At 36.4% G+C, this 15,761-nt stretch overlaps 1 protein-coding gene across 2 annotated transcripts in view; it reads left to right on the top strand.

Annotated features, from left to right (window-relative positions):
- LOC121430469 (HBS1-like protein) overlaps positions 1 to 15,761 on the top strand; it is a 32,193-nt gene that overhangs the window by 12,565 nt on the left and 3,867 nt on the right. For both annotated transcript variants that reach the window (XM_041627736.1, XM_041627735.1), the window contains 10 exons: positions 2,626 to 2,719; positions 4,056 to 4,291; positions 7,065 to 7,182; positions 8,377 to 8,598; positions 9,040 to 9,157; positions 10,606 to 10,674; positions 11,076 to 11,180; positions 13,467 to 13,557; positions 14,460 to 14,568; positions 15,279 to 15,379. In XM_041627736.1, coding sequence (XP_041483670.1) covers positions 2,626 to 2,719; positions 4,056 to 4,291; positions 7,065 to 7,182; positions 8,377 to 8,598; positions 9,040 to 9,157; positions 10,606 to 10,674; positions 11,076 to 11,180; positions 13,467 to 13,557; positions 14,460 to 14,568; positions 15,279 to 15,379 — 1,263 coding nt within the window. The remainder of the gene's footprint in view (positions 1 to 2,625; positions 2,720 to 4,055; positions 4,292 to 7,064; positions 7,183 to 8,376; positions 8,599 to 9,039; positions 9,158 to 10,605; positions 10,675 to 11,075; positions 11,181 to 13,466; positions 13,558 to 14,459; positions 14,569 to 15,278; positions 15,380 to 15,761) is intronic.

Here is a 15,761-nt window from a genome sequence, read left to right as displayed (position 1 = left end):
TGGTAAGGAAAGTTGGAACAGGAAGTCCAAACAACCTGCTCTCGGTTGCTATTATACAGGTAAAATTCGTATTCCGAACTTGAAACGTTTTTCCATTGTCAATATTTTCTTAAAAGTGGTTTAATCTGGTCAATTACTAAAAATGAAATGACGGAATTATCAGTTCCGTCTTAGTTCTGACGATCAACGCCGGGTGATTTTACAACACTAAAATACAGTGTAGTCCCATGTACTCATTTTTCGTGTTGGAAATATGTTTGAAGTCACGTAGCGTCGATCTTTCTGGACAACTGGACTGATATTTTATCTTTTTAAAGAAATTCATTGACCAGATTTCACCACTTTTGAAAATAGGGACTTTCTAAAACACTCATATTCTTTGGAATGTGAATTTTACCGGTATAATAACAGTTGAGTGGAGGTTGTATGTCTACTGTTTCGACATTCCCGATCAACACTTTCCAATTTGAGAAGCTGCGTTGGCAATGACATCGTAATTAGGCCTGGGACGATTGTCATTTTCACCATTCGATTATTTCCTGAAAAAATAATCGAATGATTCCATTGTTCGTTGGGGAATCACGTCTTTTAAGTCACAATAGGTGACCTAATTTATGGTGCCCCCTCTATGAAGAAATCTCCATCAATGTCACATGTTTAGCATAAATGAAAGTAGGCCCTTTTTCCCCTTTTCCATGATTTTTATATCAAAAGAAACTACATGAAATGAGATTAAATCTTTCAGTATATTGTTCCAATTATAATCTTTCCTAAATCAATGCTGTTACTCTGGCATCATGCATACATCCTCCAAGTGCCACACCCTTTTTTTTTTTTTTTTTTTTTGCAGGAGTTTCTGCATTTTATTCAGAAATCAATGATAGATTAACATGTTCACATAATTGAATGAATACAAATTAAATGTGACAATTTAAAAGATACAATGTAAATAATACAAACAAGACTGGTAATTAAATCATACCTAAGCATGTGATATATGAATGAATCAGCCCAAAGACGTAAACAACTCATTCATGAAGTATTCTTTGAGATTGACCCCAGGTGGAGCATTTCACTTGAAAAATTTCATCCCTTGCCCACACCATGTCTCCGCCCCCACTTGTGGCACTGTCCACGATGCTACACATGTTTTTAAAAAAAAATATTTTGCAAAATATTTCATTTGAAATACCTTCAAAAATACGATTTTTTATCATTTGAACCTACATGTATAACTGGGTCTATTTTTGGAGACTAGTCGAGAAAGTACTGGGGAAGACAGGCGCATGTTGGAATGTCGTTTTCATTGTGTGAAGGGGATATAAAAAGGTTGCATTGTTTTGAAACATGAAAGGAATTGTCCGGCTCCCACCCTATCTTTCTCTCTCTCTCTGTCCCTCTCTCACACACACAACACACACAGATGGGGGAGGGGTCAATTCATTTCTGCAGTCATGACCTTTCCTGATAAGGGAACCACGTGCCTTCTTCTTTGTTTCCCAAAGTTTCATTGGCTATCCGAAGGTCCAATCAGCTCAAGTGAGCTGGTTGTGTGTTTACTTATTGTTTTGTGCACGCAGACAATGACTTATTTTGTGTATCGACGGCAAGGTCGGGTGGGATTAAAATTTTTGGAGCGCTTTCATGTTGGTGTGTAACTGTGAATGTGATACAATCATTGATAATTTTTGAAAAATTACCTCGGTAACATAATTTTTAAACCTGTATGAAGTATTCAAAAACCGTTGTCATCGTTGTTTTCTTGTTTTTGTTATTATTACTTGGGTATTCGAGTTATCCCAATGTCATAATCAGGATCTACCGAACATTCGATTAGTGTAAATTTTTCTAATTTTTTTTTTCGATTGGTGATTGGCGGCATGCCAATCGAACCATTCGATCAATCGATGTTTACTCCCAGGCCTAATCGTAATCGATCATGATCATAGCTACATGTACTTGAAATAATCATGAAAAAAATATTCTGATCTTTGTAATTCTGTTTCTGTCCTGATTCTCTCATTATCAATATTTTTTCTTTTTCTTTATTTTTCATTTTAAAAAAGAAAGTAGAAATGACTTATTTTTTTGTTCAAAGATTAAAACAAAAGAAAGTTAAACAATTTTCATAACTATTCTTTTTAGAAACAAAATTTATTATAAATATATGACAGATCATGCTGGTGATCACATGTTTGTGGGTTGGCGATCTTTATTTTTTATATGTTAAATATAATTTGGCATTTATTGCCGAACCCCGAACCGAACCAAAGTTCGGAAAAAAATTGCCGAACCCTGCCGAACCGAACCGAACCCGAACATGACGCCTGACTTGCAGCACTAGTTTATGCATATATTTTGTATGCTTAATTCACTTTGCATATTGAGAGGGCATCCACTGATAAATACCCCCTTAGATAACAGCTACAGCATACTAAATTATTGGTATTAAGGATACAGCAATGAGCCTACTTTTAATTCAATGAGTCCACTGTTTACTATCAGTGAGCTGCATAGTAAGGTGAAGCCAAGGTAAACTTGTCCATATGCTATTGAAATACCAGCTGCTATTAGTAAAATTTCTTTGATTCTTACAACTGATTGATCTTTCTTTTTTTTATGTAGGGAGTCCCTTCCAAATGTATGTAGTGAACCCGACCTTCAAGCATATTCTTCAGCAACATCAACACCAAGTAGAAAGGAAGGCAGGAAAGCTTCTGTAAGTACTGCGCTTCTTTCCTTGTGAACCTGAAATGTCCATTGATACTTAAAGGAAAAGTCCACCCCAACAAAAGGTTGATTTGAATAAAAATAGAAAAATCCAACAAGCATAACACTGAAAATTTCATCAAAATCAGATGTAAGATAAGAAAGTTATGACATTCTAAAGTTTTGCTTTAATTTCACAAAACATTCCTATGCACATCCTGGCCGGTATGCAAATGGGGAGATTGATGATGTCATCCACTCACTATTTCTTTTCTATTTTATTATATGAAATATGAAATATTCAAATTTTATCCTCATTGTCAAGTGAAACAACTATAGCATTATTTTATACTATATGGTTCAGTCAAGTTGGTCCTTACTGTCAAATTTGTAAAAATGAAATATTTTATAATTCAAACACTGTTCTATGAAAAATAAGCAAAACTTTAAAATGTCATAACTTTCTTATTTTACATCTGATTTGATGAAATTTTCAGCGTTATGCTAGTTTGAATTTTCCCTATTTATTCAAATCAACATTTTTCTGGGGTGGACTTGACCTTTAATGCTTGGTGGATGTTTCACACAGGCTTTGGACTTGTTGCTTGGCATTTATTGATTGGTCAGTGTTGCTGGCTGACTTTTTCATTATGATTATTTGGGAAATTATGTTGGTTTCTTTTTTTTTTAAACAGGTAACGTAAAACAATTCTTTGTGTTTCACCAGAGGGCTTTTACACTTGATTACATTGATATTTACAATGATTGTGCAATCAATCTTCCAAATCAATTTTGCAATTACTTGCTATGCTCTGTGTTACAGACATACTGTAATCGAATTTTAGTAGATATGAGATGCTATGAGATTTTAATCTTTCAATTTGCTCAGCCATCACCTCTATGCAGTTATCACAATTATGTTAATGTTAACTTCTGTAAATATTCTCTTTAAAAAAACAACAACTTTATTCTGATTTCTAGTCTCAAAAGGTTGGCAGCTATGTAATTTCCTGTCTTTATTGCGTAGATAGCCCCTTTAGCAAGCTGATTTGCTTCGGAGTTTACAAACATAGTGGTTATATAGCATTGGGCTCCTGCTGATGAGGTTGGAATCCCTGCTCTGTCATATTCTTCACTTTAATAAACAAGCCAGAGGGGAAGTTTTATTGTTTAGAAGTTCAGTCAATGTGACTGACTAACTTGGACCTAAAAACCTCTATGCAGTTATCACAATTATACTGTACTCAAGAAGTTCGAGAAAATGAAATAACATTACTTTCCCCTCAAAGTGATGAAGCAACCAAAGATTTGGCTTTGATTTACATCTGTCTCTACATCCTATGCAGTCAATTGACATCGCCAAAGAGCTTGAGAAGCGTCAGTCTGGCAAGGAGCTTCTGAATCTAGTGGTCATCGGTCACGTTGACGCTGGCAAGTCGACCTTGATGGGTCATCTTCTGTACCTCTTAGGTCAGGTCAATCAGAGGGTCATGCATAAATATGAGACGGAGTCTCGTAAACAGGGCAAGGCTTCCTTTGCCTATGCTTGGGTGCTGGATGAGACTGAGGAAGAGAGAGGAAGGTAAGACACAAGGATTCAATTTATTTTATATACTTGTGTTATTGATTAATCATTTATTTGTGTTATTGATTTATTTTCCTTGCTGGTAACTATTCCTATTAATGATTACTTTTTCAACCTCCTGAAATGCATGATTTTCCTAAGATTCCTCCTTTTTTCCATCAAAAGCCAAATATGTTAAAGTATACAACTTCTGTAAAAATTCTCATACTTGATTCTGATTTCTGGTCTCAGAAGGTTGGCAGCTATGTAATTTCCTGTCTTTATTGCATAGATAGCCCCTTTAGCAAGCTGATTTTCATAGTTTACAAACATAGCTGGTTATATAGCATTGGGCTCCTGCTGATGAGGTTGGAATCCCTGCTCTGTCATATTCTTCACTTTAATAAACAAGCCAGAGGGGAAGTTTTATTGTTTAGAAGTTCAGTCAATGTGACTGACTAAACTTGGACCTAAAACCTCTATGCAGTTATCACAATTATACTGTACTCAAGAAGCTGATTTGCTTCGGAGTTTACAAACATAGTGGTTATATAGCATTGGGCTCCTGCTGATGAGGTTGGAATCCCTGCTCTGTCATATTCTCCACTTTAATAAACAAGCCAGAGGGGAAGTTTTATTGTTTAGAAGTTCAGCCACTGACTGACAAACTTGGACCTTAAAAAATATTTCCTATGTAATGGGATTAGTACAGCCTGCTGAGTCCTTACTGGAGCTACTGTAACAGAAACAGAAACATACCTTTACATTTATATACATCAAATAGTATGTGTAACATCAAATGAAGCAAATACATGTATAGGGGAAGGCGGGGTAAGTTGTGACAGATTTTGCTTTTTGCATGTTAGAATTGATATGATTAACAATCTTGTCGAAATAAGTACCTTGCCTTGAAATTTAATTCTTCTGAAATATTTTCCACCTATATATAACTTTCTTTCCCCACACTGAAAGTCATCGTGACCTTTGAAAAAAACGATGTCAAATGGCTCAACTTGCCCCATATATGGGGTAAGTTTGAGCCACCTTCTGGGGTAAGTTGAGCCACAAAAACTATGTACAAAATGGGGGAGAACCAGCATGTCAATTTTTTGTTTAAAGTCTTTTCACTTGCTAATTCTCTATAAATACCAACATCCTGTAATAGGAAAAGAGCAGTCATGTAAATTTGCTCCTTTCAGCCTGCATTTCAATCGATTTTTATGGTTTGTTTGTTTTTTTAAGATACATTACCATAGGAATTACCATGGCTCAACTTGCCCCATGCTGTTTGGCTCAACTTACCCCAGTCCGAACTTAGTGCGATAATTTTGTATCCACACATTTATTATGCATCCATCATATAAAAGACTATGACAAGAATGAAGATCCATACCTGGACTAATAATGTTATTATCATGTCTTTATTATATTTAAAGACGTGTGTGTTTATAAAGCACTTATCTATTTCACACTCTTTTTTACTTTTTTGGCTAAAATTCATATTTTTCCCTCTAAAAAACTACTTTTTGTTTCAAAGTTGGAAACAATGTGGTGGGGTTAGGGGTTATGCTATGGGTCATCAATACGTGACACCACCACAATGTCTGACTCATTCATTATTGGCCTGGGGCTGGTGGCTCAACTTGCCCCTATGCTCAACTTACCCCGCCTTCCCCTACCGGTAAACAAAATCCAAGTAAATAGGTAAATGAATACAAGGTAAAGGATGCTTTGCTCAGATTTACTACTGAAAATATGTAAATTGAAAGAGTATTAAAAATATGCGACATGGCAGTGAAAAGAATTTTTTTAAGAGAATACCAAACAGTTCTTACAAGGACTTTCACATGGTAATCAGGGGCGGTATTCTAATCAATTAATACAACAAAAGATATGACAAAAGTTATGACAGGGGGGGTAGCAGTCGTAAATTTTGTCATATCTTCTAGTAGCAAATATCCTGATACCCTGCCGACTGAATGTCAAGCATATAATGATATCATTTAGATTAAGTTGTGGTATTAGTTTCACTCATCATCCATGACAATTTACAAAATTACTTTTTCATGCTACAATTAGTTAGGGCCCACATATGAATTCCTCCCTTATTTCTCTATTTTCCTTCTTTTTCTACTTCTCTTCTAAATTCCTTCACAGCTCCCTGTCTCTCTTTAAGTGCATCAATTTTCGCGTAGTTGCGCGATGCCAGCAACTGTATTGGGGATACGCCCTACCTATCACTGGGCCTTCCTGTTGGCTAGAAGGGCTTCCACTGGAAACTAACAATGACTTTGATTGGTTTACTTCCGAAAAGATGGGCGTGAACTTTTAGAGATATGACAGTAAAAAGACAATGTTCAGAATACTGATTTGTGACAATCATAGCGGTGTCACATCTCGCAGAGAAATTACAAAATTTATGACAAAAGTTATGACAGGGTTTCAGAATACCACCCCTGGTTTCCCACAGTCATGGAAAATCCTGGAAAAATTTGTGGTCATGGAAAGTCAGGGAAAAGTCAGGGAATTTGGAAAATTTGTGAAAAGTCATGGAATTGCATTTTCCTCTTGGCTATGGCAGCTGTGTCTCGCAACTCTCATACTCTGTGATCATACATGTACTCTGCTATGATAATTGGTGTTCATGATTTCCATTTTTCCCAGTTTTGTGACATCCCAACTCCCGGGACATCACAGAAAGTCATGGAAAGCAGCAATTTAGTCATGGAATTCTGTTTTCAAATTTCTGTGAACATTTTCTATTGAAATCTAACATTGTGGCCTTTTTCAGGGGTATCACTATGGATGTTGGTTTAACACGTTTTGAGACAACTCATAGATTAGTGACCTTACTAGATGCACCGGGACACAAAGACTTCATCCCAAACATGATCACAGGTGCTGCTCAGGTATGATGATGATGATGGTGGTGGTGGTGGTGGTGGTGATGGTGATGGTGGTGGTGGTGGTGGTGGTGATGGTGTGGATGTTGACGGAGGTGGTCTGTTGATGGTGATGATGGTGATGATGATGATGATGATGGTAATGATGATGATGGTGATAATGGTGCTGATGGTGGTGATGATGATGATGGTGGTGGTGGAATGGTGGTGGTGATGATTATGGTGGTGGTGATGGTGTGGATGTTGATGGAGGTGGTCTGGTGATGGTGGTGGTGTTGATGATGGTGATGATAATGATGATGATAATGATGATGATGATGATGGTGATGGTGATGATGATGATGGTGATGGTGATGATGATGATTGTGGTGGTGGTAGAGTGGTAGTGGTGACGATGATGATGGTGTGGATGTTGATGGTAATGGTGGTGGTGGTGGTGATGATGATGATAGTGATGATGATGATGATGGTGATAGTGATGATGATGATGATGATGATAGTGATGATGATGATGATGATGGTGATAGTGATGATGATGATGGTGATAGTGATGATGATGATGATGATGATAGTGATGATGATGATGGTGATAGTGATGATGATGATGATGATAGTGATGATGATGATGGTGATAGTGATGATGATGATGATGATGGTGATAGTGATGATGATGATGATGGTGGTGGTGATGATGATGATGATAGTGATGATGATGATGATAGTGATGATGATGATGGTGATAGTGATGATGATGATGGTGATGATAGTGATGATGATGATGATGGTGGTGGTGATAATGGTGCTGGTGGTGATAATGATGATGGTGGTGGTAGAGTGTCGGAGGTGACGATGATGATGATAGTAGTAACTGGTAATGATTATAATGCTGGGTTTTGTAGTGTTATAATTTGTATCTGTTTTAAAAGTTTGAATGATAACAATTTACCTGGCAAGAATAATAATAAAAATAAACTTTCCAGGGTTGCTCTTAAGCTCACCAGCCAAATTTTGACTACACTGTCATAAAGTTTACATTGGACTGTTTAGATATCCTGCGGCTCTTTTTAGTTCACCATGGCTCTTTTGGGCATTTTGGAGACAAAATTTGCCCCGAGTCCTTGTTTAATTTTCCCCTGCAATATCATATTAGACTTCCCCCTTTAATATGTTCTCATTGCCATCTGTGTTCTAATCCATCAGGCTGATGCTGCTATCTTAGTAGTCGACGCAACAAGAGGTGAGTTTGAGACTGGCTTTGAGTCCGGCGGTCAGACGAGAGAACATGCCCTACTTGTCAGGTCACTAGGGGTCAGGCAGCTGGTAGTAGGGGTCAATAAATTGGACACGGTGACATGGTCGGAGGAGAGGTTCTCAGAAATTGTCAAGAAGCTTGGTTCTTTCTTGAAGCAGGCAGGCTTCAAGGTGAGTGCCAGAAGAATTCTGTTTTCCATTGATTCATCAAATCAGAATGCAAATTTATGTCGTTGAAATGGTGAACCAACATAAAATAAGAGTGTACAGGGCCAGGAAGATGTATGATTATAGAGTAATAACCAAATGAGGATCAGAACAATTCCTTAAAATCCATTTCCATTTAAAGTGTGGCCCACATGTTGTTCCCTGTGTTAGCTATACAAAGAAAAGTATGTACATGTAGTAGTGAAATAAATATGATTTGAAGTAAGCCTGAATGATTTAATTGAAATTTATTTTTCTAGATTGGCCTTCTGTCGTATGATAAATAATAAAGGATTACTTCCAACATTAAAAAAAATTTAGATTTCTATACCAGAGCTTGAATTTAGATTTAAGTGTTTTTATTGGAGGTGATCATTGCTATTATTCTGTCCCATTTTCCCACAGGAATCAGATGTGGTATATATACCATGCAGTGGTTTGACTGGTGAGAATCTATCTGAGAAAGCTAAAGAACCAGCGCTTACATCGTGGTATACTGGCCCGTGCCTACTAGACCATATAGGTAACTTAATGGCCTGTATTCTGAAGTCCGGTTTATTTTAAACTTGGGTTTAAAGTTGTGGTTTGAGTATGGATAGCCAATTGTTACATAAATCACTAGCGGTAGAGGTATCAGATGTTAGCTCATTTGCCTCTCAAATCATTCATAAATGTGTAGAAAGTATAAGGAGGTGACTGTCTTCACCATCGACGAATCAGGAAAGAGTACAGTAAACCCCAGCAAATATAGGAAACATACAAATTAATAAAAATTTTGACACTTATGGCTTCCCATAATTTTATCAAAGAGTTAGACCATGGTCTAAGCTAAACCTGACTTCAAAATATGGGCCAATATGTCTTAAAGTAACCATAATCACTTGACCCCCCATCCCCCCTGAAATAACATGCATTTTGCCTGCTAGATCAGAGAGTTAATTTTGCTCACACTCAGTTGATTATTTGTCCTCTTCTCAATGAAGAACCTGGTGGGCGTTTCGTAAAGTTTGAACATGTTAGGTCATAAATCAATTATATAGGGATATCACATAGCACAAGAAAGGATCACCAGTCGTGCGTAAAGTCATTCGTATCTTACGAACAGCTTTATGAAAACCCACCTGCACTCATATCATGGTACTTGATGTGTGTACTATACCTTACAGGTACTTTAACTCAGCTGAGGGAGAGAAGGAAGGAAGGGATTAAATGAGGAATATTTCAAGTCAAGTCACTTCTTTTTCTTTTATTCAATCATTTAAATCAAATCAATTTATCCAAATTATACACTAATACACAGTTTAAACGAAAGAAAAGAAAGAGCAATAAAAAAGGAATGGATAATTAAATTGCTATATGAATTATTAGAGAAATGATGAAATAAACCCCTCTCTTAGAAATAATAGATAAATTGATGTTAGTGTATTTGATTGTTAAAAGGGGGAGGGGAGCAAACTGACCAATACTTTGCGTGGTCTCTCATTGAATGTGTGTTATAAGAAATGAAGAATATACATTTTGAAATAACCATCAATAATACAGAGAATGAATTAGCCATTTACAGAGAAACCCTAATGTTTTTGAGAAGTAATTTCTTGTTTTGCTACTTGGTAACATTATTAGTGTGGTATGAATGGATTGAGCGGTGAATTAGTATGTTATCATTCGAGTGGGTCTACATTACAAGACTACACAGCTTTATAGGATGTTGCATTTAATATGCTGACCAGATTTGAATAGTTGAGGACTTGAGATGGCACTATTGAGGCTGCTCTTTTGTTTCTCTTTTAATAGATGAATAATTTGTTTATTTAGAGTTTAGACAAGCCATTATTCATATAGATTTAATTAATCAAGTTTATATATTTTGTAGAGCAGTTATAAGAATGTCTAGCAATGAAGGTGTCTTGTCTTTTCAAAATTCATTTGATGAATGTGTTTCCTTTGTCTATTTTTTTTTGGTCATATCAGATAAATTGAAGCCGCCTAAAAGATCAATAGAACAGTCAATGAGATTGTGTGTATCAGATGTTTTCAAAGGTGGGTATGCATGCTATGTTTGTTTGTTTCTTCATTTATTTCCTTCCTCATATATAATAAGGTCATTACAAGAAAATTCAGGGACATCAATTGAAAAGTTTAACAATAATATCTCATACCATGAATTATAAGTAAAGAGAGTTATCAAATGAACCAAATTATGTAATCCAAAATGAAAAAAGTTTGACAAAATAAAGCCAAAATCCCTGTAAAATAAGTTCCCTTTTAATACATGTATGTGTTCCAAATGGGTATTATAGATAATAATGATGATGATAATGCAGATGATACTAAAACAATTTTAACACTCTGACTCACTATTGTGCAAAGGTGGCAAAAGAAAAATTAAACGTCAATAGAATGTTTGATGGATGGTTACATTTTCTCTGTTTTTTTGGTAGGTATGGGTTCAGGAGTGAGTGTCTCAGGGAAAATAGAAACAGGTAGTCTCCAAATCGGAGAGAAGATCATGGTGATGCCGGCTGGTGAGAATGGTCTTATCAAAGGTAAGAAATTGTTTTTGAATGTTTGAGAGTCTCTCAGAAAATGTGGCTGCAAGGTGATCCAATTGTCAAGTCTATTTTAGTTTCAAGTTTATTTTTTCCCACAATCTGAAAAAAATACAAGTACAATGGTATAAAAACATTCAGAACTACATTAACCCTATGTAGGCCAGGCTTTTTTGGCTGTTCTGTGGCCGAGGGGGGGGGGGGGGGCGGGGGGGGGGGGGATGCACGCTGGTAGTGTGCGATGTAATTTTACAAGGCTATATGGTAGAATTTTCCAAAATAATGAACTTAATGAAATTTATATATTAAAAAAGTTAAACAATATAATAATGAGATTTTATTTTGTATGAATTAATTATGCTAATTTATGAATAAATCATAATTTTTGCTCTAATTCACTAAATAAGGCTCCTAGAATGCTAATTTTTTGTAAAAAATATTCTTTGTAGCATTCTTAACAATCGCAATTGAAAAAAACTTCAGTTTGGAAATCAATTTCTAATGTATTTTATTGTTTATGAATTTCTTATGTATTTCTTTGTTTTTTTCACCAGATTTATTGCACAACCTTTTTTGAAGCATAATTATGCTAAAATCAATTGATTTCAGCTGTTTAAAGTAAAAATGATTATATCTTTATTAATAAGATGAGAAAACTCAATTTGCATTGACTTTGTACACAAAAACATGTTTTGGAACCATTTTTGGTCTGACATGCATTTACAAAATGTTGTGTTATTTCGGAACCACGTACCCGGGGTGTCGTAAATTTGGTCTCAAAAGATGCGCGAGACTTAAAAGTATAAACTCTGTGAGTGGCACGGTCAAACAATTTTGCGCGGTGGAATGATCGCAGAAAATGTTGAGGGGGGGTTGATTCACCCCCCCCCCTCCCTGGCTGTTTAGGGTTAAAGAGAAATGCCAGTAGTTGCAGTAAAGACTGATTTTATGAGAAAGTCTGTAAAACAGGCTTAATTGTCAGAATATCATCAAGGATCTCGATCTGGTACAGTTACATCAGCTGAACTTTGTGAAATCTTGAATTCTACACTGAAAAATATTCACACTGAAGATCACCAACACAGATAGGCGCACGTGGAACAGTGTATTAATATTGCTGGAATAAAGACTCGACGGAAGTGACCGAATCCGCGGTTATTTTGCTTATTTCTCAGCAATTACACAATTTCTTCCAGAATCCTTTGGCACATATTTTGTATTCATACAAACAGACACTTGGGTGGTCACTATATTAGATTCTATCAAAAGTCATTTTGAGATCGTTACCAAAACTGGAATTTATCTTTAAAACTACAGAAGTATGAAAGAATACAAAAGGGTACAACCATATTACTACAACATTAATAACAGAAAGTGGTTGGATTGACAAAAGGCTGAAAAACCTTTTGAAGGTCTTTAGGTTTTCAATGCTTTGGCTTACAATGTTTCAATGCAAGGCCAGATAGTGTCATGTACAGTGAAACCTGTGCATAGTGACCACGTGAATAAAACACACAAAATACGACATTTTGAGACAGGTGACTGGAAAAGTGTGGTGTCTACTAACACATGTTTCACTATAGGGAAGCCTTTGTACAATTGATTTTCTCATGTCTCTTTGTAAATTATGACTATGAGGTGGTGCAGCAAACCATATTTTTCTGACTGGACACGTCCAAATTTCGTTTTAACTTTTGTGTAGAAATGCTTGGTATATATTTCTTTAAATCCCCAAATTTCCAGAGGTCATGCCACATAGTTTTACTTAGGAAGGAAATGTAATCAAGTTATCTAAATGATGGCAGAGCGATGTCACATCCGCTTCACGATGACAGCACTGACCTTAGTTCAATGAAAACAAAGTATAAAAAACACCATGAAATAATGTCAGAAGCAGCACTGAAAACTTCAAGAAAGATGTGTAAACTCTTAGATAAGGAAATGGGTAAACTCGATTGTCATGACGTTCAGCACAACGTATGTATGCAATGTGTGTGTATTATGCATTGTAGGCATGCCAAAATATGGCACTGCTGTATGGTCGTTAGTGTATTGTTTTCATTGGCTGGTCAGTTGCTAGTGCCAGATATTAAAAGGCCCAGATATTCGCCCCGGCCTATTATACCAAATTCCTTGACTACACGTACATTTCAAGGAAATAAAACAAAATTAATCTACATGTATCAGTAATAACATTGCAACATAAATTTGTAATGGATTGTAGTTATTTTCTTATAACACCCATGAGTCACTGTTAATCTTTCTCTCTTTTTAATTTGCCAGTAATCACAGTACACGATGAAGACACAAGATGGGCCTGTGCTGGTGATCACACTACCATAGTTGTTACTGGTGTTGATATGATGAATATAACGTAAGTATTTCACCTGTAGGTGGTATTTCACAAAGCATTTCAGGTCTTAACAAATGTGACTTGTCAACCCACAACCAAACTTACGTCGCTCAAAATGAATCTTGAGACTTTTAATGAGCTTTAAAAGGCGTGTATTAATAATAATCATGATATAGGATATTTATATTGCGCACATATCCACCTTGTTAGTGCTCACGGCGCTCCTATATTACCCGGCTAAGCTAGGCGTTCATAGCGCACACAGCTTTTTAAGGAATTACTTCCTACCGGTACCCATTTACCTCACCTGGGTTGAGTGCAGCACTTGTGGATCAGTTTCTTGCTGAAGGAAATTACACTATGGCTGGGATTCGAACCCACGACCCTCTTGTTTCAAAGTCCGAAGACTAATCCACTGGGCCACAACGCTCCACGCTTTAGAGTGATACATAACTTGTCAAAATTAATCAACAAGAATCCACTCGGTTTTTGATGGAATTGAGAAGAAATTGAATGAGAGTTTCAAAGAATAAAGGAGGAAAAAACATGGTGTGAAGTTTGGGATTCACTCAAGCATGAGAATGTCCACACTGAGCAGTCTTGTTTAACTTGCAAGCAGTCAGGAAAATATGGCAAATAAACTCTTGTATCTCGCCTTCTACTTAATTTTGCAACTTCAAATTTTGACAGTATGAAAAGAATTACTCTTTCAGATAACCTTATTTTCAAATTTTTTATTTTTTTGCAGACTAAAGTACTTTTTGAACTACTGTATGTTAAGAGAAGCATCCCTTGCGACTAACTGTTGCTTTTTGTGAATATTATTGTTTTACAAGATCTGTACAACAACACCACTGCTGATTAGTATGTCATTTATGCACCATTTTATATTGACACTTTTTTTCTAACTCTTCCTCTCTTAGGATCGGCAGTGTTATCTGCTCCCATCATGATCCTATAAGAGCAACAACAAGGTTCCAAGCTCGAGTAGTAATCTTCAATATCGAGGTCCCTCTCACCAAGGGCTTTCCAGTAAGTCAATATTTTCAATTTAGAATCCTTCACTTCTATTATGGTTATACACTCCCAAGCATCTTTTATGCCTCTGTCCGACGTAGATGGTCACCGGAGGAATCATGTTTTTAAGTTGTCCGTCTGTACATCCGTTAGTCTCTCCGTCCCTTGTGTGTTCTCAATAGAACCTTATACATTTTTTTGATAGATTTAATGATGTAGCAGGTATCAACCAAATCATTATGAATCATGATGGTGATTTTCAAACCTTTGCATATACATTATTACCGATGTGTTGGCTCTATTGGTGGAGTGTCGGCCTCACAACCGGGAGGTCGGGAGTCCAAGCCCCGGCCTGCCATTATTAATACCCGGCTAAGCTAGGCTACCGATTCAGGTGCACACAGCCTTTTGAGGAATTATTTCCTGCCGTGGATAAATTTTGATTTATTAAAAAAAAAATCAAATATGTAGTACTACATTAAATAAAATGCAAAATAAATTGTGAACGCTGAATGTCGTTGGTTTTGTTTGTGCATACCACCCATGATCACTTTTTTGTGAGAATAAGTGAAACTTTGAAAGTATAGTAACTGACTTATTTTTCATCCTATTTTGATTAAATTATCATTCATTTTGCTAGTCGGATGTTTCTCTTTTTTGTTAAAAATGAAATTTTTATTGTTTGGACTTGACCTTTAATTCCTTTTATTATTCTTATTTAATAGGTACTTGTCCACTACCAGTCCGTGAGTGAGCCAGCTGTCATTAAGAAGCTTGTGAGTGTCCTTCATAAAAGCACGGGAGAGGTTGTACAGAAGAAACCAAAGTAAGTCATGGATGATATGATATGATATAGTCATGGTGTGTCCGAATCCCACCATGGCCTAGCGTCCTTTGGCAAGGCGTTAATCCACACTTTGCCACTCTCCACCCAGGTGTTAAATGGGTACCCGGTAGGATGTGAAAGCCAATATGTAGTATGCCTAGAAATTGAGTCTTGGAACTCTTGTTGGAATGCTCCCCAGGGAGTGGAGAAGGTGCATTCATTGCATGCGGGCTCGCAAGGATACGATGACCCGGGGTAATAATGTGTCTGTAAAGCGCTTAGAGATGTCGTTGCGATGTATTAGCGCTATACAGTGCGTATCAAAAAAAAGTTTACACTTAGAAAAAATCCTGTAAAATTATATATTTATAATATCCTGACA

Source organism: Lytechinus variegatus, chromosome 17 (genome assembly GCF_018143015.1).
Source record: "Lytechinus variegatus isolate NC3 chromosome 17, Lvar_3.0, whole genome shotgun sequence".
Lineage (NCBI taxonomy): Eukaryota > Metazoa > Echinodermata > Echinoidea > Temnopleuroida > Toxopneustidae > Lytechinus > Lytechinus variegatus.
The sequence above is the reverse complement of the archived record's forward strand: the minus strand, read 5'-3'. Positions and strand labels throughout refer to the sequence as shown.